We start from the raw sequence: 27,536 nt of genomic DNA, 5'->3' as shown, positions 1-27,536 counted from the left end.
GCTTTGATGTTCCTGGGGCCATGGAGCGCTTGGTTTGAGCACTTTGTGAGGTTCCATTCATGCCCTGGAGTTTTATTCTGAGATTTTTGATTGGGAAGGTCTGGGAAAGATGCTTCTTTTTCTTGGTTACCCAGTCAATATCCTTCAGGGAAATCCTGATCCATTTAAGTCATTCATTAGAGTTATTTGAGGAAGTTACAGGAAGGTGATCAAGAGGACCTATAGATGTGGTATACTTGAATTTCCAAAGTCATTTGATAAGGTGCCACTTTGAAGGTCACAGCACAATATAAGGGTGGAATTATCCCATCCCGCGGCAGAGTGACCACGTCGTCATAAACGCCGTGGCGTTTTACAATGGTGTGACTGTGCTGCTGCCAGGAGTAATTCTGGCCCCTACAGGGGGCCAGAACGGCACTGGAGCAGAACGTGACGCTCCAGCTGCCGATCCCGGCACGAACTGGGTGCCGCAGGATCCGCGCATGTGCAGTGGCGCCGCCGCCAACACGCGCCTGCGCGGTGGCCTCCTTCAACGCGCCAGCATCGACGCAACATGATGCAGGAGTACAGGGGCCATGCGTAGGAAAAGAGGCCAGGGGACAGAGAGACCCGGCCCGCCAATCAGTGGGCCCCGATCGCGGGCCAGGCTGCATTGGAGGCCACCCGCCCAACAGGCTGCCACCCGACCCTTGCACGCAGAACTCCCGCCAGCTGTGAGCAGGTGTGGACGGCGCCAGCGGGACTCAGCTTTTTTTCCATCTGGGCCAGAGAATTGGCAGGCTGGCCGCGTAGAGCGGCCCGCGACCGACGCTGCACCAACCACGCAGGCGCCAATAGTGCCGATTCTCCACTCTGCGGAGAATCGCGTGCCGGCACCGGTAGTTCGGTCGCGGGGATTCTCCAGCTCGGCCCAGGGCTGGGAGAATCCCGCCCATGGTGTGGGAAGTAACATTTTAGCATGGATAAAGTACAAGTTGACTTACAGGAAGCAGAGGGTAGGGATAATTGGGCCATTTTTGAATTGGCAAGTTGTAACTGGTGGAGTGTCACAGAGATCAGTGCAGAGGTCTCAACTATTTATCTGTGACAATGACTTGGATGAAGGGACTTAATGTACGGAGCTAAATTGTCTAATGATGCCAAGATAGATCGAAAAATAAGTTGTCAAGAGCAGGTAAAGTATCAGCAAAGGAATATAACTAGGCTAAGTGATTGGGCAAAATATTTAGCACATGAAGTGCAATGTGGGAAAACGTGAACTTTGACAGACAGAATAGAAAAGCAGCATATTATATGGGGAGAGATTTCAGAACTTGGTGGTCCAGAAGGATCTGGGTGTCCTGGTACATGGATCACAAAAGGATATATGCAGGTACAGCAACAGGTGGAAATGGAATGCTGTTGTTCATTGCATTGGGAATGGAATACAAAAGTAGGGACGTTTTGCTGCAGCGTACAGGGCCTTGGTGAGATCACATCTGCAGTATTATGTACAGTTTTAGTTTCCTTGTTTCAAAAAATATATAATTGCAGTAAAGGCAGCATTTGGCCAAGTGTGGCATCAATGAGCCCTGGCAAAACTGTCAATGGGAATCAGGGGGAAACTCTCACTGGTTAGAGTCATATCTGGCACAAAGGAAGATGTTTGCGATGGTGAGAGACCAGTCGTCTCAATTCTAGGACATCACTGCAAGAGTTCTCAGGGTTGTGTCCTTGGCTCACCATCTTCAGCTGTTTCATAAATGACATTCCCTCCATCATAATGTCAGAAGTGGGGATGGTCTCTTATGATTCCTCAGGTAATGATGCAGTCCATGTCCAAATGCAGCAAAACCTGGACAATATCCAGCCTTCGGCTGAGAAGTGGCAAGTAACATTCCCGCCACATAAGTGTCAGGTGACAACCATTCCCAACAAGAGAGAATCTAACCATTGCCCTTTGGCATTCAGTGGCATCATCACTGCTGAATCCTCTACTATCAATATTCTGGGGTTACCAGACATATAAATACCATAGCTACAAGAGCAGGAATCTTGCAGTTAGTAACTGACTTCCTGACCCTCCCAAAGCCTGTCCACAATCCACAAGGCACAATGGAATAATTCCCACTTGTCTGGATGAGTGCAACTCCAAGAAGCTTGACACTATCCAGGACAAAGTAGCCCGCTTGATTGCTCCCCCTTCCACAAACATTCAGTCCCTCCATCACCGGTGCACAGTGGCAGCTGTGTGCACCATCTGCACAATGCACCGCAGTAACTCACTAAGCCTCCTTAGAAAGCATCTTCCAAATCCACAGCCACCACCATCTAGAACAGTGATAGGTAACCGAGGCTGGTTAGTGGGCGGCCTGAGTGGCCCTCCTTCATTTCCGTGGGCCGCAAAATTGAGATCCGGCATGTTCATTGCCATGACCTCATAAATTAGATTCAATACATTTAATACGCGTCAAATATTTCATAACGAGTTGTAGAAAATCTTTAATTATTTATATTTTCATTTTATCGACTTCAAATGGTACAAACAAAATAAATATTTACGCTTTGATTGGACATAAAGTCAGGACACAGTTTCCACAGTCAATGTTGTATGTAATCAGCATGCACCTCATTTCACTTTCCCTTGCTTTACATGTCTATCACTCAGTCATACTGGCAGGAAAATGTGGACAGAAACCCGCGGAATGTGGCAACACTGCAAGTAGGCAACAGTCAACAAAACATCTCATATGCCCCACAATACTGATGTGCCGCATGTGCCTCTTGGGGTGCAGGTTGCCCACCATTGATCAAGAAGACAAGGGATTAGTGCAGCAGATGCCTGGAAACACCACCACCTAGAAGATCCCCTCCAAGGTTAGGTGTGGGGTCACTGGGTTACGAGGATAGGTTGGAAGTGCGGGCTTAAGTGGGGTGCTCTTTCCAAGGGCCGGTGCAGACTCGATGGGCTGAATGGCCTCCTTCTGCACTGTACATTCTATGATTCTAGCCACTCACCATCCTGATTTGGAAATATATCACAATTCCTTCACTGTCACTGGGTCAAAGTTCAGGAACTCTCTCCCAGCAGCACAGGGGGTGTAGCTACGGCACATGGATTGCAACAGATCAAGAAGCAGCTCACCACACCCTTCTCAAGGGCAAACGGGGATGGACAATAAATGCTGGTCCAGCCAGCAACGTAGACATCCAATGAATTAAAAAACAGCATTATTCATCCTCAGGGGACATGATAGGGTACATACTGGGAGGATGTTCCCTCTTATAGGGGAGCCGAGAACTAAGCTACACAGTTTAAAAATAAGATGGAGATGAAGAGAATTTGTTTCTCTCAGAGCGTCATTTATCTGTGGAATTCTAGTTCACAGAAAGCAGTTGTGGGCTGGGTCATTGAAATTGTTCAAAGTTGAGTTATATTTTTGAGTGACAAGGGAGTCAAGGGCTATGGAGGGCAGAGAGGAAAGTGGAATTAAGACCATAGCCAGATCAATCATGATCTGACCGAATGGCAGAACAGACTGGAAGGGCCAAATGGCCTACTCCTGCTCCAAAGCCCGATGTCCCAATGTGTGAGCCTTAACAATGAATAACCAGGAGGAACATCAGAACCAAACCCTGACACTGTTCTCATCAAACATCCACATACCCTTCCCACTGGATTCACTGGACAGTGATGAGAAGTGGGAACTCTGGCTGATGTTCCCTTCCATAGCTCGCAGCCAGTTACTGAGCCTTTCCTACACTGGTGAACACAGCACAAGTTAAAACGTGGACTTTCTGATAAGCATGACCCAGCTTCACATTGCTTTTTGCAGCCAATCCATTAGAGGAGCTCCACAAGCTACATTTTATGAACCATAGAATTATAGAACACAACAGGAGGCCATTCAGTTCATCATATCTGTTCCCACTTTTCAAAAAATAGAACTGATTAGCCCCACTCCTGTGTTCCTTCCATTCATTCCGCCTGTCCTTCCTTTTTAAGTGTGTAGCCAGATCACCTTGTAGGTTTTAACTGCGTCTGTTCTATTCCCTCAGGATTAGATGGCCAAATATTGTGAGGAAATAAATCACACATGTTAGTATTTCTTGGGCTTAATTGGTGCTGAGTTAGCCAATATGGTGAGCTAAAAGTCACAGTAGCTTTGGAAGAAGTTGGCTATTCTCGCCATAAAGGTTCCTGTGTTCTTAGAAATTTACACTTGGGATAAGGTTACTCAATTCTCGAAATGAATAGAAGAAAATAAATTGTGTGGTTAGGAGGAATAGGAAAGAAACAGAAGTAAAGGAAGTTTGGTATGATATAGAATGTTTCCCTCCTGGGGTTAAAATGCCACCAATTTATTTTAATTCCAATTTTCCGATCCTTCCTCGATTCCTAAGGGAAAGGATTGTGTCCCCTCTGTTCACCTCTCCAGTCAGTTCCAGGAGAGATAAGGGAGACTCAGCATGAACCAATATGCTATCGCTATGGCACAACAGGCGCTGCAGTGCACCAAGCTAATGTGACACCTGCATATGCTAAATGAGCCTTTTTAAAGTAGTTAATGTAAAGCTAAACCTCCTCATCTCTGTTGTACCAGAAGTAATCTGAGAAAGAAGGTTAACTAAATCAATCCTGCTGCTTGTCATCATTGAAACAAGTTCCATTTTGCCATGGAGACAAACAGGCCTGTGAAATAAATGCCTCACAAATGGCAATTACAGTGTTGAATGTCAAATTCTGTTGGCAAAATAGGACAGTGCGCTACTAATGAAACATGTCGCCTTGATTATTTCAGTTTTCAGCTCAGCGATTCCTCACTGGCATCCAGATATATGCACTGATCAAATATTTCCAACCCCTCTCCTTCTCTTGAAGGTGGTGACTCAAGCTAGAGTACTGTCATGTGAGAGTACCTTTAAGAAATGGATGTTTATAAAAATATCTGTAATGGATGCACCTTTAAGAAATGGGTGTTTATCAATGTGGAGGGAGCTGGGCTCTCTGTCTGTTTTTACTTTCAATTTGGGCTCGCAGCTGCAGGGTGTGTTTACTTTTGTTTTAGAATTGGAAAAGCTGCAATCACAGCAGGATGTGTGTGAATCTCTGCAGGCTTATCAATGTTCATTTGATGATTTCAAAGTGGTACCTGTTCTCAGCAGTGAAGTTAAACCTGATGTCTTTCTGTAAAGAGGGTTCTTTTCGTCTTATGGATGTTGCAAGGAAAGATTAAGAGTTACTTAGAGGGTACTGTATTCTTTGGGGGATTTATTGGTGTTATAGTTGTTAAGATGTTTACTGTGGGTTTATAAAGTGTTAACTGGTTTCATAAATAAACAGTGTTTTAATTTAAAAGTACTGCAGATTTCTATTGCATTACACCTGCAGAGTAGGGCCGTATGCTCCCCATAACCATAATCTATTCAAAGTTGTGGGTCAGGGGAACTCCATGATACACTTTGAGGCTCGCGAAACCCTGGCCCATAACAGTACTGATCCAAAGAAACATTGCTGTCACCTCATCCAAGTGGCCATTCTTTACACTTTAGCCAAGACACTGAGGGTAGGGTTTGCCGGTGCAATAAGTGGTGGGTTTCATGGTGGGTGGGGTGGGAAAACCTGGAGGTCAGGCAAAAATCAGCTTCCCAATGGCCATTATCCACTCCCTGCATTCATGGCGGGTTGGGTAGTCTACCGTGCCACGTCAGGAACCATATTTGGATGGATTTAAATGTCATGACTACTTATTAAGAAGTAAGGTGGTGGAAACAGCTGGAGGGCAATGGCTTGACTGAGGGGGGTGGGTGAGACACGAAAGAGACAAGAGAAGGGTCCGGAGGGAAAAGGGCAAAGGCTTGATGGGGGCTGGGGAGGAAAGACTGTGAATGGGTTAGCACAGGCACATAAATCGGGGGGGGAGGGGGGGGGGGGGGGGGGGGGGGGACAATTATTCGAGACTGAAGACACATACAGTCTGTGTTGGTACTAAGGTGATGAGTGCACTTCAGGTATGAATGCTGATTAGTGCACAAACAGACTAAGTGAGGATGTAATAGTTGGGATTAAAGTAACCCATTGGCTCCACAGTGGCTTCACAGTAAGCGACTTGAAGATGACATTTAAAGGGTTATGCTCACACATGGTCTGTTCAATGGTCCTGCAGATACAAGTATGAGGGAAACATGGATGGAGTAGACAACCCGGCGTTTATCCTGATATTGGGCAACTAAGAAGGTGGAAAAGAAGGATGTGTCGTCACCAGACTGGGCAAGGAAAGAGCCTCACCCTGATGAACAAAGGCCAGTGGGGCCCCCTCAGTATCCAGAAGCAAAGGATGAAAGAGCCATTGAGCAAAGATATGTGGCAAGACCAAGGCTGTACAGAGGTTCTTTCTCATACCTCTAGATGGACGAGAGACAGTGCTGTTGATGTTTTCCTGTCCAAGGATGTAGTGGTTCACATCTTAAGGGGCAACTGATACCGCAGGGACTGGGAGGCCATCCATTGCTCTCAAAGTCACCGCTGCTCCGAACTTCTTCACAAGTAGCTCATCACTTTCCATGATTAATCCTGGGCTGCAGACAGCAAATGATGTGTGTGGTTGAGGGTAAATATTATGCCCAGAAAGATGATCCCATGAGGTCATGGGGGGAGGGGGGGGGGGGGGGGGCTGGATGATCCTCAGCCTGCTCCGCCATGAGATCCAACATGTTTCCCATTCATGCATATATAATGAGCTGAAAAAACGGATATTCTGGCATGGAAAGCCGCCATTACAGCCGACGGGAAATGCCACACTTAGATTTCAGAATGGAAAGTTCCGCCCTCTGCGTATTAAAATCATAGCATCATTCAATGGTTACAGTATTGAGGGAGGACATTCAGCCTGGCGTACCTGTGCTGGCTGGCTGAAAGAGGAACTCCCCTAGTACCACCCCCCATCCTTTCACCCGTAGACCTAAGATTCTTTCTCTTCAAATAATGGCCGTGATTTTTCCAGCTCTTCCTGCCAGCGGAACCTTCCGGTCCCACCAAAGTTGGCCCCTGCTGTGGTAGCATTTGTAAGTCCTGTCCGGGCCAAGTTGCTCTTATCATTTTCAATTAGTATTCTCCTTTCAGGAACTGTCTTAGTCACATCTAAATGTAAATATAAAGTGATCCTGTTTCTACATGGAAACATTATTATGGTCATTTTGTGGTAATAACTGCTTTGTAAAGATCATGCAGGCGATTGTCTTGCAAGGCTGTACATCTCATAATAATTGCAAACACACTGGTTATTGCCATTCTTCACTACGAACAGTTTATCCTTCATTATGTCGCTGGTCTATTTATCTTTCCATGTGATTACACAAGCGACCTTCAGCTGAACCCATGAATAATCATTTGGTCACTCCAATAACTGCCAGCAATAACCAAGTGATTCCTCATGGTAATTGCAGATGAGAATTCTAGCAGTAATCACAGTGGATAAAGGTGCAAATATTTATATTCATCAAGAAGCTATCATGTTCCAAATTCTGGTAAATCTTTTTCTCTATTGATCTTTAACCTCCAGTAGTTGTGATTTAAAGGGATATTTCCTTCACGCTAAGGCAATCATGAAAGTAATCCGGTCAAACATATCACTACGGTGCAATCAATGTATGGCAAAAGTGGCATATGGCTCTGCCCATTCCCTGGACCTAGATGTGTCAATGTCACGTAAATTTAAAAAGCCATTTAGGTTAAGCCTGAGATCCCTGCAGCTGCCTGAATCTGTCAAGTGCCATGCAGAGTTGGCAGACTTCAGCCTCGCAGCCAGGTCCTGTTCCTTTATGGATATCACGATCATTTCAACACGACAGATTTACAAAACACAGTGGAATGGGCTGCCAACCTAACACACTTTGTTTCCATTTTGTGTGGTAAAGGGGCCTTGTCATCATGAACAGATGAAGACTTCCCACTACCAGCCTCACACTTAATAAAAGATAATTATTATTGGAGGAGCACCCATGCAATTGGCCCATGTTGTGAGTGAGGCCTGACATATAACGAGGGCTGAGCCTCACTTGTTTACTCTCAAGTACCAAAATAGAGCTCAAACACAACTTATCAGTCAGGGACTCAGGAACTTTAGTGCCCCCAACATGGATCTGAATAGAAGTTTTATCTCTGTCTCATGGGGAGGAGGGAAGGGCCAAGTGATCAATTGGAAGGGGTATGGGAACGGGTTTGCACAGGGAGGGTGGAAGTCAGCGGAAGATTCTTCTGGAGCTTTTGTGTTTCTCCTGGCCCACAAATTTCTTCAAAAAAGCGGAAGCTCGCTTGGTATTAGAGCGAGTGGCTTTCAAGGAACATTCATGTGGCTGCTCAATGCAATGCAGTGTCCAGCTGTATGCTAATGAGAAGCAGCTATACCTCTCCAATCCATCACCGTCTTTGCGTTATGGCATTTCACCAGTAGTGGAAAAGGTGAGGAATGACCCTCCTGCCCAGGAACCAATTGAGGGCCTTAGCAGTCTACTAAGGGTCTCTTCTGGCTGGCACTGGCATTTTACCAACCACAGGTGGACTATCCATGTGGTGACACCACCTGGTGATCTCTGGTGCCCTCCCTGCATACTGTGTTGGGGAGGGTGTACTCCTGTCAGACACACTGCGGGTCCGCAGAGGGCCCTTCTGGCAGCAATGGCCACCCCTACTGCAACACCCTGCCTGCCCTCACCAACCACCGCCCACAACTCGCTAACTGTCTAGTGTCAGTGACCGCGGCCCCACTTACTTTGGTCCAAAGGCAACATCTATGCTGCTGGTCTTGACCGGGTGCAGATCCAGAAATAGTCACTGGTCCCAGTGGAGCTGCTGGGACTGAGGAACTGCTGGCCCTTTGATTGACCAGCAACTCTTGGACTCTGGGTCCAAGTTACTCTTAGTTACCTGGAAAATACGGTTGAGGCTCTCACAATTGGCTACAGTGGGTTTCTCCCTGGTTTTCTGGCCATTAGATGAGGCCACATCTACCTGACAAAATCCCAGTCAAATTCTTCACTGACCTCGACCCCACAGAAAATCTAACTGATGTAGAACATCAATATAAAAACAGATAATGTGGAAAAACGTATCAAGTCTGATGGCAGCTGTGGAGAGAAACAGAATTCACATTTCATGTCCATAGCGGTGGGACTGAAAAATCAGTTTCCCGCTGGCGTAAATTGATAGCGTAGTGGATCACCATACCTGCCAGAGACCAGTATGCAGCTGATTTGCATCCAATTAATGGGATGCAGATGAGGGCCTGCTCAGAATTGTGCCACCACCCCATCCAATTATCTGTACTGCCAGGGGGATATCCGTCTAGTCCAGAAAACTTCCAGATGTGGACATGTTGGCACTCACTTGGATGAAGGCCCCGGCAGCTACCAAAGCCCGAAGATGGAGGCCTCCAGCGACCATGGACTATGGAACACCATGTGCAGAGTTGGATGGGTGGAGAATCAACCACATGGACCTTCTCGCTGCAGGTCGAAGGTACTTGTGGGCTGCCATGGTCTGTGCTCGGGGAGGGGGGGGAATAGACGAGGGAAGAGAGGAATGATAGATCATAGAATTTACAGTGCAGAAGGAGGCCATTCGGCCCATCGAGTCTGCACCGGCTCTTGGAAAGAGCATCCTACCCAAGGTCAACACCTCCACCCTATCCCCATAACCCAGTAACCCAACCCAACACTAAGGGCAATTTATCATGGCCAATCCACCTAACCTGCACATCTTTGGACTGCGGGAGGAAACCGGAGCGCCGGGAGGAAACCCACGCACACATGGGGAGGATGTGCAGACTCCGCACAGACAGTGACCCAAGCCGGAATCGAACCTGGGACCCTGGAGCTGTGAAGCAATCCACAATGCTACTGTGCTGCCTTACAATGCTACAATGCTGCGTTTGAAGAGGTGGTGTTGGTGTGGAGCCCTAGATGGGGGTGGGGAATGTTGAGGTGGTCGGGGAAAGAGATACTACCAGGTTGTGGAATGAGTGAGCTGGTATGGAACAGGAGGGTGGGAAGGGCCTGGGCGGAGTTTGGGTTGGGGTGTCCAGATGTGAATGGGTATGGGGGGATGTACAAGTGTGAACCGTGATATGGATCCCAGAAGAAATAAGTTATTTGTGAGTATTAGGAATATGTTTTAAGTTTAATTTATATTCTTTATTTGTTGGTTAAAAGATGAAACATGTGTCCAGTTTCATTTTCGAGAGGAGACAGATGTTCTGGAGCTCTTTGTATAGCTGCAATTAAAATTATATTTTAAAACCCTTGAAGTAGTTTAAGGAAGCTAAAAAATGAAGTAGTGGAAAAAAACTGTGCTGTTTCCTAGCAATGGGGTTCCAGAGAGGGGAAGCGATGGGAACAGGACAGCAGTTGTGGTTCAGTTGGAAGCAGCATTGCGCAGAAAGTGCCAGGACAAACAGGACATGAAAATGGAGGCAGTCCCAAACTAAAGACAAAGGTTTCAAAAACTAAGGAGGGACAGATAAAAGTCCCTTAGCATGTAGCTGTGGTGGTATGAATGGGAGCACTGCCATTGGTGCAGAGCATTGGTTTCCCATTGGCTCTGGCTGGTCATGTGCCTCTCGTCTGATTGGCTGGGACTAGTCATGTGACTGCTCACCAATTGGTCGAGAGGCAAGGAGACCCCGCCTCCGAGGCGGGGTATAAGTATCCAGAGTTCCCGGCGGTCGGCCTTTCTGTGTAGTCGACCATCGGGCTAATAACTAACTGATTAAAGCCTAAGTTTGGACCTTTAGCGTGCCTCGCGTCCAATTGATGGTACATCAGTAGCCCAGCTCTTTAATGCATGGGCCGCAAGGATGGTGCCCTTGTCACTAAGACCAAAGTCCTCTCTACCATTCAGTGAGGTTAGTGTGAGCAGTTGAGGGTTCACTGATCCTTGTGGTCTACATGAGGTCATTCATGTGCTTCTGGCATTGCAGAGCAGTCTTCAGATGGAGGCCCTGGGCACTGACCAGCTTGGAGACATCCCCCCTCTTCCCCTCTTCATGCAGGCCTCATTGGACAGCTCATCCTCCTCCTTCCATCCTCGAGCTACATATGAACATTTGAATTAGGAGCAGGCATAGGCCACTTGGCCTTTGAAGCCTGCTCCTCCACACAATGAGAACATGGCTGATCTGGTTGCAACCTCAACTCCACGTTCCTGCATATTTGATTAAGCCGGTATCACGCGATTTGGCGCAAACTCCTTCTGACCTCCATGGCGGAGAAAACACTCCCAATTTCTGCCACTGCCATGGGACTTAGGCCTGGAATGAAAAATTCCTCCATTAACTGAGTTTCTCTCTGCACAGAAGCCGCCAGATCTGATGAGCTTTTATTGAGTTTTCATTTCAGATCTGCAGCATTCACGGTATTTTGCTTTTATCATTCTGAACTCTGTCAACTCAATCATCTCCTCCATCCCCTCCATTCCACCAACATACTGATATCAAAATTCTTTCAAAACCAATGTCTCCACAGCCACATCTTGTCCTCTCTCTTTCAGCTCTCCTTTACCCTTCCATCCTCACTCAATTCCTTCCAGTTCACCATTTGTAGCAAAGCCTTTAGCTCCAATCCCATGCTTTGAATTCCTTCCCTTGCCTCACTCTCCCTTGCTGCTTTCTGTGCTTTCCAAATCTTATCAACCATGTCTTTAATCAGCGTTTTAAATTCCTCTATTAATTATTGCTGCCTATTCTTCCACTGAGAAGCACCTTGGAATGATTTATTGCACCAGAGGTACAGAGGAATATAAGTTCTTGCTGCTATTCATAATAAAACTGCACATTAATCTAGACAGATTCTTTTCCCCAGAGGATGGAGTAAGGAAGCTTGTCATTAAAAGCATATGTAGGTATGGGTTACACTCGATGCATTAACTGTAGAAAAAAATCTTGCAGATCTCTACATCTTTTCACACACCACAGCCATAGGAAGTAATCAACCCAATGTCTTAATCACACGTTGTGAGGCTTGTTATTACAGTTCCCATCCAAACTTAATGCACACCAGTATGTTACATCTCTATGCTTTGTGATACCTCCTTATTCATAAACTGTTGCAAACTTACGGGCGCATATGGTTCCGTTTGATAAAATGCTGTTCATTGTCTGTCTAAGGTACATTTGTTAGCACTCAGTGTAATTAATATCATGAAATCTGATGTCCTGTTCCCCCATAATATTAGGTGAAATTAAAGTTTATGATCCCATCAGGTGGCTTATCCTTTGGAAACCACTCATTTTACTAATCCTAGGCGAGCTCTGGGACAAGATTTGTTCAGTGAGGCTCTGCCTGAACTAAAGAGATGCAAATAAGTCCTCAAACCTCAATAGGAAATTTTGTCCTTCACAGGTTACTGCTAATCAGGTCAATATCTTAGTGGGATTACGCATTTAAATTCCCTCAGAGTACAATATGTGTTCTCACCCTCTCACTCATTTTACATTCAGCTGTAATGTAATATGCACTACTTTTAAGACACCTGGGCCAAGGTACAGCATCAATACAGTCATTGCAAGCATCATAGAAATTTACATAATGTCTTCTTGTTATTATGTCAACCATCATGTAACAGCCCGTAACAGCCTCCCCGAACAGGCGCCGGAATGTGGTGACTAGGGGCTGTTCACAGTAACTTCATTTGAAGCCTACTCGTGACAATAAGCGATTTAATTTAATTTAATTAATGGCTCTTAGGTCCAAAGTAAGCAGCCACGCATAAGCAGCAGGTTTGAGCACAAAGAGGTTTATTATTACTGACAGTCAAATCATCACCACTCGCCGGAGGGTCCCCGTCCCCGACCTGCACCCAGGTTGGGGTATTTATACTAGAGGGGCTACACTTGTTAAGAGGAAGCCCCGCCACTTTACTGGGATCTCGTTTCCCAGAGGGCACGGGAAACCTGATGGTACCTATCCCGTCACCTCCGCTGGGGTTATAACAATGGCCTTGAGTTTCTTTGCGGGTGCAACCCCAAAGTTAGATCCAAAAATGTCCAAAATATTGTTCATGAAGCCGTTTTGCTGAAGTCAAAAAAACACCCAAATGCCCTCCCGTACTCACACAAACTTAAAACGGTCATAAAGGGGCATTAATCTGGATGTGAGTTTTAATTTGAAGCTTCAACTCATTTAGCCATCATTCGTGCACATCAGGTGACAGCATATTTAAGAACCTGCAGTCGGAGAAGCTTTTCAGTTCTTACTGTGATTTATAATGATGGCATAAAAATCCATTCAATAAACAGAAAATATGCATGGGAACACCACCGCCTGCAAGTTCCCCTTCAAGTCACACACCATCCTGACTTGGAACTATATTACCATTCCTTCAGTTTAACTGGTCAAAATCCTGGAACTCCCTCCTTGACAGCACTGTGAATGTACCAACATCAAATGGACACCAGCAGTTCAAGAAGGCAGCTCTTCACCGCCTTCCCAAGGGCAATCAGGGATAGACAATGAATGCTGGCCGAGCCAGAGATGCTCACATCACATCGAAAGGATTTTAAAAAACGTTGAGGCCCCAGCACTGCCCCTTTGCACTCCACCCTTTACATCTTGTAACCCGAGAATGATCCATTGATGCCTCTCTTGTTTGCTAATCAATTCTCTATCCATACAAACATGTTACCCCCGACGCTATGAGCATTTACTTTCTGTAGTAACCTTTGAGATGGCAACTTGTCAAATGCCTTCTGCAAAACTAAGTGCACCACCACATCCACAGGTACCCCTTTATCCATGTTACTAGTTACTTCCTCAAAGAACTCTGTTAAATTAGTCAAACCCAATTTGCCTTTCACAAAACTATGCCCGAATGCATTGAGATTTTCTAAATGCCCAGTTATAACTCTCTGAATAATGGGCGCGATTCTCCGCAAAAGTGGAGAGTCCTGAAGGCTGCCGTGAAACTGGCCGTGTTTCACGGCAGCCTCCGCGCCCCCTCCGGGGACCCGATTCTGCTCCCCGGTCGGGGCTAGCAGCGGGGCCCCGTGAACCTCGGCATCGCAGGCTTAGCGAACTTCGGTAAGCCCGCGTGCCAAGGTTAACGGCGGCTGACGCAAACGATGACGTCAGCCACGCATGCGCGGATTGCGTCATCACGCATATGCGTCAAACCCTCGCATGCGCGGGCCGTTATGCCCCTCAGCCGACCCGTGGACTGATCCAGCGGGGCGTCGGAGGAACAAAGAGTGCGTGGGGTTCGGACCCGCTGCCCGCGATCGGTGCCCACCGATCGTGGGCCCATGCCAATCGGTGGCATGGTTCTCCAGAACGGCACTTTGCGGCCATTTTCACAAACTGTGAGAGCAGGTGTGTTGGAGTTCGTGAAAACGGCCGTAAAGGCCTGGGAAATCGGCCCATCGGCTAGGGGAGAATGGCTGCTCGCCGTAAAAAACGGCGAGCAGCGATTCGTGTAGTGGGGCGGCCGTGGGGGGGGAGAATAGCGGGAGGTCGGGAAAAATGGCGGGAAGGCCCTCCCGCTATTCTCCGACCCGTCGTGGCTTCCAGCTTTTCACTATGACAGATGTTCAGCTGACTGGCCTGTAGTTTCCTTCTTTCTGTCCTTTCTTGATTAAAGGAGTTACATAGAACATAGAACAGTACAGCACAGAACAGGCCCTTCGGCCCTCAATGTTGTGCCGAGCCATGATCACCCTACTCAAACCCACGTATCCACCCTATACCCGTAACCCCCCCTTAACCTTACTTTTTTATTAGGACACTACGGGCAATTTAGCATGGCCAATCCACCTAACCCGCACATCTTTGGACTGTGGGAGGAAACCGGAGCACCCGGAGGAAACCCACGCACACAGGGGGAGGACGTGCAGACTCCACACAGACAGTGACCCAGCCGGGAATCGAACCTGGGACCCTGGAGCTGTGAAGCATTTATGCTAACCACCATGCTACCCTGCTGCCAGGGTACATTCCCTAATTTCCAATCTGATGGAACCTATCCAGAATCTAAGGAATTTTGGAAAGTTAAAACCAATGCAATGATCAAATTAGCTGCCCTGTTGCCTACATTATAATAATGATTACACTTTAACAAGTTGTCCCTGTTTATCTGTGTAGCAGTTTGGAACATCCTCAGATTATGAAACTTGTGAAATAAATGCATCCCTTTCTTTCTACAGGAGCCATGACGGCCAATGTTCTTATTTCCACTTCATTTGTGATATGTTGCAGATTTAAGAACTTTGATGACAAGACATGAACAAGAATGGCATTATGTGAAGGAATTTGAACCTTCAATTGATTTCACCTCAATTAATTTTGGACTTAATACTAGCAGCGTGCTACAATGTTGACCCCACAGGTATACTTGACTGCACAGCAGGAGGTGGGATCATGGCATGAGTTTTTGCACGAGATTTTAAGAATTAGCGACTGTGACACAAACCTTTGTACTGTATGATCACAAATTAGGAATTTGGTTGTGTAAGTCAGCACACCAGGAATGATTTTCGGACTATAAATTTGACAAGAAATTGTAGGTGGTCTCGACAGTCAAATTCCCATGATGCATTTCTGGCATAGCAATCTTTCGGTGTTCAAGAGCGGAATTCTATAAAATTGTCATATTGATGATCATTTTGTTGTTGATTTGAACAATAATCCTTAATTAATAGCTTTATACCACAAGACATCAATGTCATTGAAACATTTGCCTATGAGTTTAAATATGTCTTTTGAGGTCTGGTTTAAATTTTAGAAATTCCTGGGCGGCCTCTCGACAACTGGACTGGCCTGTGGTAAACCTATTCTAAGAATATAATGACACCTTTACTATGTAACCAGAGTACCTGTAGTGCAAATGTAAGAAAAATTGGAAACCTCACAACTTATGACATTATGAAACTCAGGATTTTGAATTACAGGCTTGCATCTTGGTGGTATTATTAGCTACTTTTTGACATGGCTATCTATCTAAAATGTCATCTATCTCTCTTGCCATCTATCTATTATTCTATGTATCCATCTTATTACTCATTTATCATATGATTATGTGTAAATTCTATCAATTTATTTGTTATGTATTTGTATTTATATGTTATGTATTATGTAATCCTATTTATTAATTTGTTTCTGCCACATTTGTCTTTTAAACATAAGATAATCCTATGCAATGTATTAAGCAAGTTCTTTTATATTAGCGATAGATTGCAATTTAAAACATGAATTCCAGAATTCTTAATTCCTAAGCACAAATAATTGTCACACCGAAACATAAGTAGAAGGCCCAACAACGTCTCTACTTCCTACAGGAGCTAAAGAAATTCGGCATGTCTGCATCGACTCTCACAAACGTCTACAGATATGCCGTAGAGAGCATCCTAGCTGGCTACATCACAGCTTGATATGGCAACTGCTCGGCCCAAGATCGTAATCCAGACCCTTCCATCACGCAGAAGATACAGAAGTCTGAAGACCCGCACATTCAGACATCGGAACAGCTTCTTCCCCACATCTACTAGACTCCTCAATGACTCTCCCTCGGACGGATTTTTCCCTGTAAGAATACTGGGCGCGATTCTCTGCCCCAGACGCCGGTTGGGAGAATAGCGGGAGGGACTCCCGACATTTTCCACGCCCTACCACTATTCCCCCCCCCCGCCCGACCCACGTCACGAATCGCCGCTCGCCGTTTTTTACGGCGAGCGGCGATTCTCCGCGGCCGATGGGCCAAGCGGCCGGGCCTTTATGCCCGTTTTTTCACGGCAGCAAACACACCTGCTTGCTGCCGTATTAAAAACGGGCGCTGGATACCCGTTTGGGGCATCCAGAGGGCCGTTTGGGGCGGGAGCACCACCGTTGTGCTCGAGAGGGGACAGGCCCGCGATCGGTGCCCACCGATCGTCGGGCCTGCGTCCAAAATGGACGCACTATTTCCCCTCCGCCGCCCGACAAGATAAAGCCGCCACATCTTGTCAGGCGGCGGTGGGGAAATGCGGAACCACGCATGCGCGGGTTCCGTCAATGGTGTGATGACGTCACCCGCACATGCGCGGCTTGGAGCCGGCTTGGCGCGCAGCCTTAACGACGGTCGTTAAGGCCGCAACGCCGTGATTCCCGGGGTCCCGCTCCTAGCCCCGATGGGGGGGGAGAATCGGGTCCCGGGAACGGGCGTGATGGCTGCCGTGAAACACGGCCAGTTTCACGGCAGCCTTTACGACTCTCCGCATTTGCGGAGAATCTCGCCCACTAGTCACGATGTCTGATGCTGCTCTTGCACATGTTTTGCTTAGTTTGGCCCCTTATTCCGTGCTGTAACCAATCATTGTTTGTCGATGTACTATTTGTCAAGGTCCTCTGTCGATTATTGTTTTTTGTCTACTATGTACGTACAGTGTATGTTCCCTTGGCCACAGAAAAATACTTTTCACTACCTCAGTACATGTGACAATAAATAAAATTTAAAAAAATAAAATTAAATAAATATTTTTTCATTAATAAAATTGAAATGTGCACAATTTGTAACTAGCTTTTTACTCTATTTTAAGAGTCACGACCTGCTCGGTGCTGTTGAAATAAGAACTGATTAGACTGACTCGAGACATATTTCTCTGATTTGGAAGGGTGAACATGAAAGATGTTGTGCGAATGCAGTCTCCAAAGATTGCCTGAACTAGCTAAGAGGAAGAATTTGCCAGCAGCTGCTTGTTCCTGTCCATGAGAGCAGAAGGACGGAGGGACAAAGACAGCCAAAAATTGGCCCGAACAGAATGCGTTCGGTCACTTTCGAGCCTAAATATGGTATTGTGCCATGAAGCAGAAGTAAATAACTGAAAGCAATTATTTTCGATGCAAGGAAAGTGGCAGCAGCAGATTTCACACACACCTCCTCAAAACGTAAAATATAACCAAATTCCAACAAGAAGATAGTTAGTTAGTGGTCAATTTAAATCATATACATGGGGAGGGGAGAGAAGACTTGTTGCTTAGCAATGGGGAATGGTGGACTTCCCCATCAGTGGCTAGCTGGAGAATGAACTGTCAGCACAAGAGGCAGAGAATGAGTTAAAAACAAAGGAACAATGGGCAGAAAGCCAACCACAGTAAAGACCCCTCCCACACCGGTGTGTCATTGTGATTTTTCACACCATCCATCCTTGACTGAGGCTGCCAAATTAGTCATGAATTATGGGCAGTTTTCTGTCCTGGACTTTTGCCGACTACTCTGTCTCATTTCACGTGAGACTGTTGCAGCTGTCAAAGGGAAAGGAGCTTCATTCCATCAGTTCACTGGATTAAAACCCCGTCACCGGAGGTGAAAGGATGGTGTACACTGATCCTCTAAGCACTAGTTAAATTTAAAATGAATGTTAACAAAACCATGGATGACAGGAACATTAAATTCAATAAAAGAAAGAGACAAATCTTGCTGACACGGTGACATCTCTCGAGTTTCATACTCAAAAGATTTGAGGCAACCTAGGTTTGCTTACTGCAGAAAAGAATCTCATCAGCCACATCAGGTAGCGTGTATATTTTCTTTTCAAACTTACTGATTTAAAAAATATATTAATTTCTGAACGATAGAACATTAGAACATTACAGCGCAGTACAGGCCCTTCGGCCCTCGATGTTGCGCCGACCCGTGAAACCAATCTAAAGCCCATCTACACTATTCTATTGTCATCCATATGTTTATCCAATGACCATTTGAATGCACTTAATGTTGGCAAATCCACTACTGTTGCAGGCAGGGCATTCCATGCCCTTACTACTCTGAGTAAAGAACCTACCTACATCTGTCCTGTATCTATCTCCCCTCAATTTAAAGCTATGTCCCCTCGAGCTAGCCATCACCATCCGAGGAAAAAGGCTCTCACTGTCCACCCTATCTAATCCTCTGATCATCTTGAATGCCTCTATTAAGTCACCTCTTAACCTTCTTCTCTCTAACGTGGGGCTTGAATATCAGGGACGAGACCAGCATTTATTGCCCATGAGAAGATGGTGGTGAGCCGCCTTCTTGAGCTGCCACAGTCCATGAGGTGCCGGTACACCCATACAGTACGAGTTCCAGGATTTTGACCCGGTCACATTGAAGGAATATCAATTGTTCGAATACTGTGGCGTGTGATAATAATGACATACTGTAAAAAATGGGAATTGGTGATAAGTTACAAAGGGTTTATTTGTGGGCACGCAAGTTTATTCACAACGCATCAATTAATGTAATCAAGACCAAACACCCAAAATGGTCTCCTGGTCTGAAAAGCATAAAAGCAACAAACATGTCAAGAAAAGATGCCTTCTGGACAAATCAATCAAAGGAATCAGTCTAGCACTCTGCATTTATCAATTCAATTGTGAAGTTTGTCTGGAACACAGTATGTGATCTTGTCAAGGGAATTTAGACCACATATGATTGACATCCTTTCGGTCCAAGAAACAAACATACTTGAACCAACCCACATGTAAATTCAAGGGGCGCGATTCTCCGCCCCCCCCCCCCCCCACACTAGGTGGGAGAATAGCGGGAGAGCCTCCCGACATTTTTCACGCCCTCCCGCTATTCTCCTCCCCCCCCCCACACCCGGCCCACGCCACAAATCGCCGCTCCCCGTTTTTTACAGCGAGCGGCGATTCTCCGAGGCCGATGGGCCGAGCGGCCGGGCCTTCACGCCCATTTGAACACGGCAGCAAACACACCTGCTCGCTGCCGTCGTGAAACGGGCGCCAGATGCCCGTTTGGGGCATCTGGGGGCCCAATTGGCACGGCAGTACCACGGCCGTGCCAAGGGGGGCATAGGCCCGTAATCGGTGGGCACCGATCGCGGGCCGTGCGTCCGTAACGGACGCACTCTTTTCCCTCCGCCGCCCCGCAAGATCAAGCCGCCACGTCTTGCGGGGCGGCGGAGGGAAAAGACGTCAACTGCGCATGCGGACGTCATCGGCCGCGTCAGCCAGCGTGACGCTTGACGTGCGGCCTTGACGCACGGGGCCACGCTCCTAGCCCCACCCTGGGGGGGAGAATCGGTCACGGCCTGTCGCATGGCAGCCTTTACGATTCTCCGCATTTGCGGAGAATCTCGTCCAAGGATTTTACATGATAGTGTGCCAATATCATGTGAAATATAGTGTGTCCACCTATGTCCATGCTGACGAAAATACCAAACGGAAGAAATTCTGCATGCAGACATCCTGCCAATATATATTAAACTCAGTGTGGGCAAGTGGACAAGGTCACTGTATTAATGTTTACAAACTACAAACAGAAACATGACCAATTATTGCTCTACTAACATTCAACCATGCAGTCATCTACATTAGTGATTTTAACAGCTACCATGGCATGTGGGGCTACCAAAATGTAGACCAAATGGACAATCAACCAGAAACTGGGAATTGGCTTTCAATCTTGTCTATGATGCCAAACATACAGGCACCTTTTTATTTGCCCCCTGGCTTAAAGAACACACACCTGATCTTGGTTTTGTAACCTTTGACAGCAATAGATGGCCATTCACTTTTTTCCTGGAAGATGCTCAAGAACTTTCCCCACTGACAACACTGATCCATCTAAGTTCCCTTGACAAGATCACATACTGAGTTCCAGATGTACAATGCTAAGGGATCAAGGTGCAGTTCATCACCTTGGTCTCAAAAGCAAGTTGGAGACTTGATAAGCCAGTTTCCCAGGCATCAATACCACTATCCCCAAATAACTGCAACTATTTGCTTGTTTGAAAGTGGGGGCCTGCCAGTATTATCCCACAGGGCAACAGGAAAGAATACATGTCAAACTGCCTCGAGGAAAAAGAGGGAAAATGCTGGTACTGTCACTCAGAATATTGAAAATATGCTCACCGATTCCTTGGACAAACACAGATTAACACAATTATGAGAAAGCACTGAAAACCTGCATTTCTCATGCTCCAGCAGGAACTTGCTGTCCCCTACAGCAGGTGCCAAATGTTTGAGTAGACGCCATTGTAGCCTGCCTCCGAAATAGCTCATATGCAATGATAAGTCGAATATAGTGATGCTACAACAGCACAGGTTCAGAGACTGCTGGCTCATGAGTTCGATGCCTGTGTGAGCTCCCTTCCCAGTATGGTCTTCACACCAGACAGACATTGTAAAAGAGAGATTGGGTGGCATTTCGAAAGAGCTAACACAGATACAATGGGCTGAATTTGGAGTTCAGTGTGCAATATTGGGTTTTATGCTATAAAAAGAATATTTAAGCTTTAGAGAGGATAGAATATAGATCCAGCTAAATGCTGAGGAAGTACAAATATGAAGAAAGACTTGACGAAAATGCAAATTCTTCACCATAAGAATGAAGGTTATGAGGTTATATGATAAAATGTATAAAAGTACAAAATGATAGACAGACCAGAAGTAATATGGAAAAGAAAAATCGAGCAAAATGGAAAAAAGCCTGTTAATTTGCTATCATCCATTTTGCAAAATTGCCCAAGGCAAAATTCAGTCTCCAATGTCTGTAGAACAATAAAATCATTGAATGACATATACATAAGCACAAAACAACTAGGAGCGGGAGTAGGCAATTCAGCCCATCGAGCCTGCTCCGCCATTCAATATGATCATGGCTCATCTCGGCATCATCTCCCCTTCCTGCCCGCTCCCCATAACCCTTCATCTCGCTACTAATTAAAAACTTATTTATCACCCCCTTCAATGTTTTCTACTGTTCCGGCATCCACTGCACCCTGGGGTAAAACATTCCACAGGTTCACAACCATTTTAGAGAAGTAATTCCTCCTCATTTCTGTTTTAAATCTGCCACCCTTAGCCTAAATCTATGGCGTCTCGTTCTAGAACGTCAAACAAGGGAAAACACCCAACCTACATCTACCTTATCAATCCCATTTAGCAATTTATATAATTTAATGAGAAGGGTGTGGTCTAACGGTTGCACCGTGCCTGACACAGGAAGTGACGTGGGCAAAAAATCTTGTGAGAGGCCTCTTGCAAGATTGACCCAGTTTGCGACGCCTCGCGAGATCTAACGGGATGTCGCAAGATGCCGCGATCTGCATCCCATCCACAACTGGCAGGACCTAAATTTACATATTGACGTGTGCAGTAAGGCTCACTTTAATATATACTCGCTGGATTTAAGTCCTCGCGCACTCGGAAACCCACCTCCCATTGCCTGGCAAAATTCTTCCCTTTCTAGTTGCTTTGTGGTTGAATTAAATCTGTATTTATCTGTGAAACAGCAAACCCAAAACAAAACAAATCTACCTTCACACACTTCATAGGAAATTTAAAAATTGCAGACACAATGGAGTCATTTTCTAAATGCGGGGTGGGATTTTACAGTCCCGTCGAATCATTAAATTATTACAGTCCAGAAGGAAGCCATTCGGCCCATTGTGTCTGTACCGACCCTTTGAAAAAGCACCCTACCTTGGACCCCACCATATCCATGTAATTCCACCTAACCAGCACATCCTCGAACGGTGGAAGGAAACCACGTGCAAACTCCACACAGACAGTCATCCAAGGCCGGAATTGAACCCGGATCCCTTGCACTGTGAGGCAGCAGTGCTAACCACTGTGCCACCGAAGTCAATGGACTTTTTTGAATGACTCGCTGGATTTCCTGGCCCGGCACACACCCCACTAGGACGGGGTGCAAAATTCTGCCCATGATCTAATTTCCTTTAGTATTTAATACTTTCTAATTTGCCTCAATTAATTTTCTCCAGCCTATTCTTTTAACTTGTTTAAGTTTGGACAAACACACATTCCAGTGTGTGAAACAATGTGCCAAAGAATGGCAGGGTGCAGGTTCCTGTTCATGATTTTTAGAGCAGTGTGCCCTTAACATCAGCCACAGAGTGATGGTGATATGCATGCCCATCACAGGGAGACTATAAAAGGGAGTCAGCCCAGATTGTTCATGTGTAATTCCAGTGACTGTATGAGCAGCAGAGCAACAGGCATGAAAGCAGGCTGTTTGCCTTCCCATTGGACTCTGGTTATTATATGGTACAGGGGTAACCACAGAGATCAAAGAATAGGAATTAATTTTCAAAAAAGCTTTATTTTGTTGAAAAAAAAATTGATGTTTGAATTTGACGGCTGTTGTGACAGCTGGAAATCACAAAGATTAATTTGTAAAGGTCAGCCACAGTGACTTATTTCAGACCGGTGAACAATTCCTCTGGAAAGCTGTTTAAATACTGTCAGCTATTCCTTCAGGAATTTCTTTCCAAAATCAGTTTTAACTGAAATTATGGTAATTCTGTTATCATCATTGATTGCATTTGATTTGAAGACCCACAAGAGAATCTTAAACCTGCATTGTAAAACATGAGGGTTTCTTTCATTACCACAGGGATACCATGAGATATATAATGTATTAATAATTCTCAGCATGAAAATCAGTGAAAAAGATTGGGGTATCATGTTAGAGCCAGTGTTTAATATCCAAGAACATGTGCTTTCTAAATAATGATTATTTAATCTGAAATAAAAAGTTTAAATTCAAATTATATACATCACCTGAATATATGCTTCTTTGGACAGCTCATATGGTTTAGAAGTGAAATGCACCATCAATGTTTGTCAATGTTTGAAACACCAGATAGCAGGGATTGCAATTTGGCTAGAATTAGTTCTCTGGACTAGAGAATGGGGAAAATTAGACTGGACTGGATACCAAACCTTGATCACTATTTTGACCAGAAAATCTGTCTAGTGTGGAGATTAAGTGAAAAAAATTGGTCTCTGCATGTGAATTTTTCTATGACAGAATAGCTTACTAACAATCACTGCTGATCTGGAGAATGAGGTAGCAAAGGGCTACGACCAGCCACAGAAACATATCACACCAAGGTATCTTTAATGGGAGAAAAAAACAACTGTTTATTTCATCTTATTTCATGAACTTACCATTTAAGCTGCTCCTGTCAATTAAATTGGTATCTGCTGGCCAGAATGCCCCATCTCCATGTACACTCCTACCTGCTGAGCAAAGAACACATGTTAGAGCTGAGGAACTGAGCTGGATTTCAGCACAGTGGAACAATGTTATCTAAGAAACCTTCAACATCAACTTGAGCAAAAAAAGTAGATAGGCTGCAAAATGGATTCAATGCATGAAATATTTCAATCACCCATGAAACTGCACTGGAGCAGTACATTGGCTACAAGAACAGACCCGAGGGTGGGAATTCTGCAGTGAGTGACTCACTTCCTGTTTCCCCAAAATCTGCCCACATTATACAAGGCACAAGTGAGGATTGTGATGGAATACTCTCCACTTGCTTGGATGATTGCAGCTCCAACAGCACTAAGGAAGCTCAACACTATACAGGGGAAAGCAGTCTGCCTGAACGGCACTTCATACAATTTAAACATTCGCTCCCTCCACCACCGACACACAGTGGCAGCAGTGTGTACCATCTACGAGGTGCACTACAGCAATGCGCCAAAACCTCCTCTGACAACATCTTCCAAACCGTCACCATCTAGAAGGGCAAAGGCAGCAGACGCACGAGAATAACATCACCTGTAAGTCCCCCTTTAAGTGACTTGGAAATATATAACCATTCCTTCAATGTTGCTGGGTCAAAATACTGGAACTCCCACCCTAACAGCACTGTGGATCTACCTACACTACATGGACTGCAGTGGTTCAAGAATGTGGCTCACTACCACCTTCTCAAGGGCAACTAGTGATGGATAATAAATGTTGGCCTTGTCAGCAATGCTCATATCCGTTAATTAATACAAAAAGAAAGAATATTTAATTCAGCCTTTATTCACAACTCGTTTTCTCCTCTCAGTTTGAAAGAATGGTGCTAACTTAAATGTGTGGCCAATCATTTATTCTTGACTTACCAATGTCCCAAATTGGAATTAGTAAGCAATGATCCCTTCCAAGGAATTTCAGAAAGACACATACAGCAGTTTATGTCTCACAAAGCAACGATGCAAAACATAAACAGGAAATTGGGTGACAAAGTACAAAGGAATGATGAGGTAATTTGGAATAAAAATTCAACTTGTTACTGGGGGGGTCTGACTGATGCATATATAGTATTGATGAAAAATAGTCCTGCTATAATGCTTTATATTTCAATATTCCTTCATAATTTTGGTATAATCACATCAATTAATGATCCAATTTTGCCAATGGGAAATTGTGTTTTACGTTCACAGAATCACAGGAATGTTACAGCACAGAATGAGGCCAGCCAGTCCACCATGTCTGCACTGGCTCATTCAATGAGCAATTAGCTCAGTGCCATTCTCCCACCTTCTCCTCACAGCCCTGCACATTCTTCCTTTTCAGACAACAGTGCGATTCTCCTTTTAATGCTTTGATTGAACCTCTCTCTACCACACTCTCAGGCTTTGCATTCCAAGTCTTAACCACTCGCTCTGTGAAAAGCCCATTTTTTTCCTCGGGTGTGAAAATTCCAAACGCCACGAGGGTAAAGGGACTTGACTAGTAAAGCCAATGGGTGGGATTCTCTGATCCTGAGGCTGAGCGTTGAAGCTGACGGAAACGCTGTCGCGTTTCTCGACGGCGTCAACACGGCCCCAAGATCAGCAATTCTGGCCCGGCACTGGAGCGGTTCACGCCGCTCCAGCTGCTGATCCAGCCGTGGAATGGGTGCGGGGAATGCGCGCATGTGCAGTGGATCCGGTGCGAACCCTCGCATGCGCAGTCCCACCAGCGCGATTTCCGCGCATTCGCAGTGTCTCCCTTGTTCTCATCGGCCCCGACCCAACATGGCGCAGGAGTACAGGCGCGGAGGAAAGGAGCCTGGGAGACAGAGAGGCCGGCACAGCAATCGGTGGGTCCTGATCGCAGGACAGGCTACATCGGAGGCCCCCCAGACCCACCCTCTCCCGCTACAGGTCCCTTCATTAGCTAACTGGTGGTCATTGCATTTATTACATTGCTGGCGAGGAAAAGGAAAAGCAACTAAAATTGGTGCGTGGTGTAACCTATGCAGCTATACAAAGAAAATTGTTAGCTGAATCAGAGTTAACCATTCAAAAGGTGCTGAAAATGACGCCAGCGATAGAGAGTTGCACCCAGGAGCTGCAGAGTGTACAGAGCGATAAAGTCCACCAGTTAAGGCGAGCAATTGCGAGCAGCAGTGGCATCAGGAGTGAAGGTGCTGATTTAACTGAAGAGAATGATACAGAAGCTGGAAAAGCCACAAGATATAGAAGATTTGAACAACAGCCTAGGAATAATAGAGTTCTATCGGTGCGGGGCAGTCATTTCCCAGAAACATGTAGATTTAGAGAAGCAGAGTGCTTCACAGATGGAACATAAGTACATCTGAGGTACAGGTGTGAAAACAAGCAGGCATGCAGAGTACCAGCTGACGTCCTGCAAGTTTACTTTACTTTAAAAATTTTCAGGCAGTTCAACTTGATCAAATGGACCCAGTCACGCTCGATTAAACTCAGTCTTTGGCCCAACACCATTAACAATGATAGCTGTGCAGACAGCTGTCTGTCGCTCACTGGAGTCATGGTCACCCCAATGTTTTTATGGCCTCTCCGGTATATGTAGCCAGTCTAGCTACAGTACTCTCTAACCTCAGATGTTCAAGGCTGGCATGAAGAAGAAATCACCTGCGATAGCATGATTTATGTGAGCCTACAGAATCACCCCATATACCAATACAGGCACAGCCCGAGCTGAGTTGCTGATGGGTCAGCACGTGTGAACCAGGTTGAGCCTGGTAGTTCCAAATTTGGTGGGGAGGGAGGAAACAAGGCAGAGTTATCAGAAAAGGAACCATGCAAGATTCAGCAAATGAGGAAAGAGTATTTGGGATAGAAGATCCAATTTTTGTAAAGAACATTGGGTCAAGATTGTGCCAGAAAGCAGTGTTGTTGTTTGTCCAAGAAGTGAAACAGTTGATCAGCCAGTGGCAGGCCAAAGTGTTGTTCTCAGTGGAACTGAGGAAACAGTGGAAAGTGATGTCCTACTGCCAAGCGAGAGTTCCAGTGAAGCAGATCCAACCAAAGCTACCTCTATGATGCAATGATGTAAATTCAACCATTTGAGCCACATTGTTCCAAGAGAATGTCTCCTTACAGACTGAGTTTCTGATGAAACTGTCAAAAATTGTTCATTATTGCTAATAGTTTGAGAGTTGTACAAGTTATCGATGCACTATGTGATCAGGGACTTGGTGGGGGGATGTAGTTGATCATCTCTTTAAGGGTGTGTGCATTGGAAGGGTCATGTGACCTCATCAGCCAATGGGGTACGAACCCGGGGATGTTAGTGCAGAGCACAGACTTTGCAGTCAGTTGTGATCCTGGTGCTGAGAATGAAGGCATTGTTGATTATGTTCTGCATATAGTTCATTTGTTAATAAACCTTTTGCTGTTCGTTGGCCAACTAGTGGTTGTCAATCATTGCATTTTCTACAACAGCTCATTTTAGACTTGGTTGGTGCTGCTCCTGGCATCCCCTCCTGCACTCTTCAATGAACTAGGGTTGATCCCCTGGCTTGGTGGTAATGGTAGAGTGA

At 45.6% G+C, this 27,536-nt stretch overlaps 1 protein-coding gene across 1 annotated transcript in view; it reads right to left on the bottom strand.

The window, feature by feature from the left end:
- The window catches only part of dcc (DCC netrin 1 receptor), a 1,518,136-nt gene that overhangs the window by 95,884 nt on the left and 1,394,716 nt on the right, over positions 1-27,536 (bottom strand). The window contains exon 24 of the mRNA XM_038792949.1: positions 23,917-23,988. Within this exon, the coding sequence (XP_038648877.1) occupies positions 23,917-23,988 (72 nt within the window). The remainder of the gene's footprint in view (positions 1-23,916; positions 23,989-27,536) is intronic.

Source organism: Scyliorhinus canicula, chromosome 3 (genome assembly GCF_902713615.1).
Source record: "Scyliorhinus canicula chromosome 3, sScyCan1.1, whole genome shotgun sequence".
Classification (NCBI taxonomy): Eukaryota; Metazoa; Chordata; class Chondrichthyes; order Carcharhiniformes; family Scyliorhinidae; genus Scyliorhinus; species Scyliorhinus canicula.
Note: the sequence above shows the minus strand (reverse complement) of the source record. Positions and strands in the feature narration are given on the sequence as shown.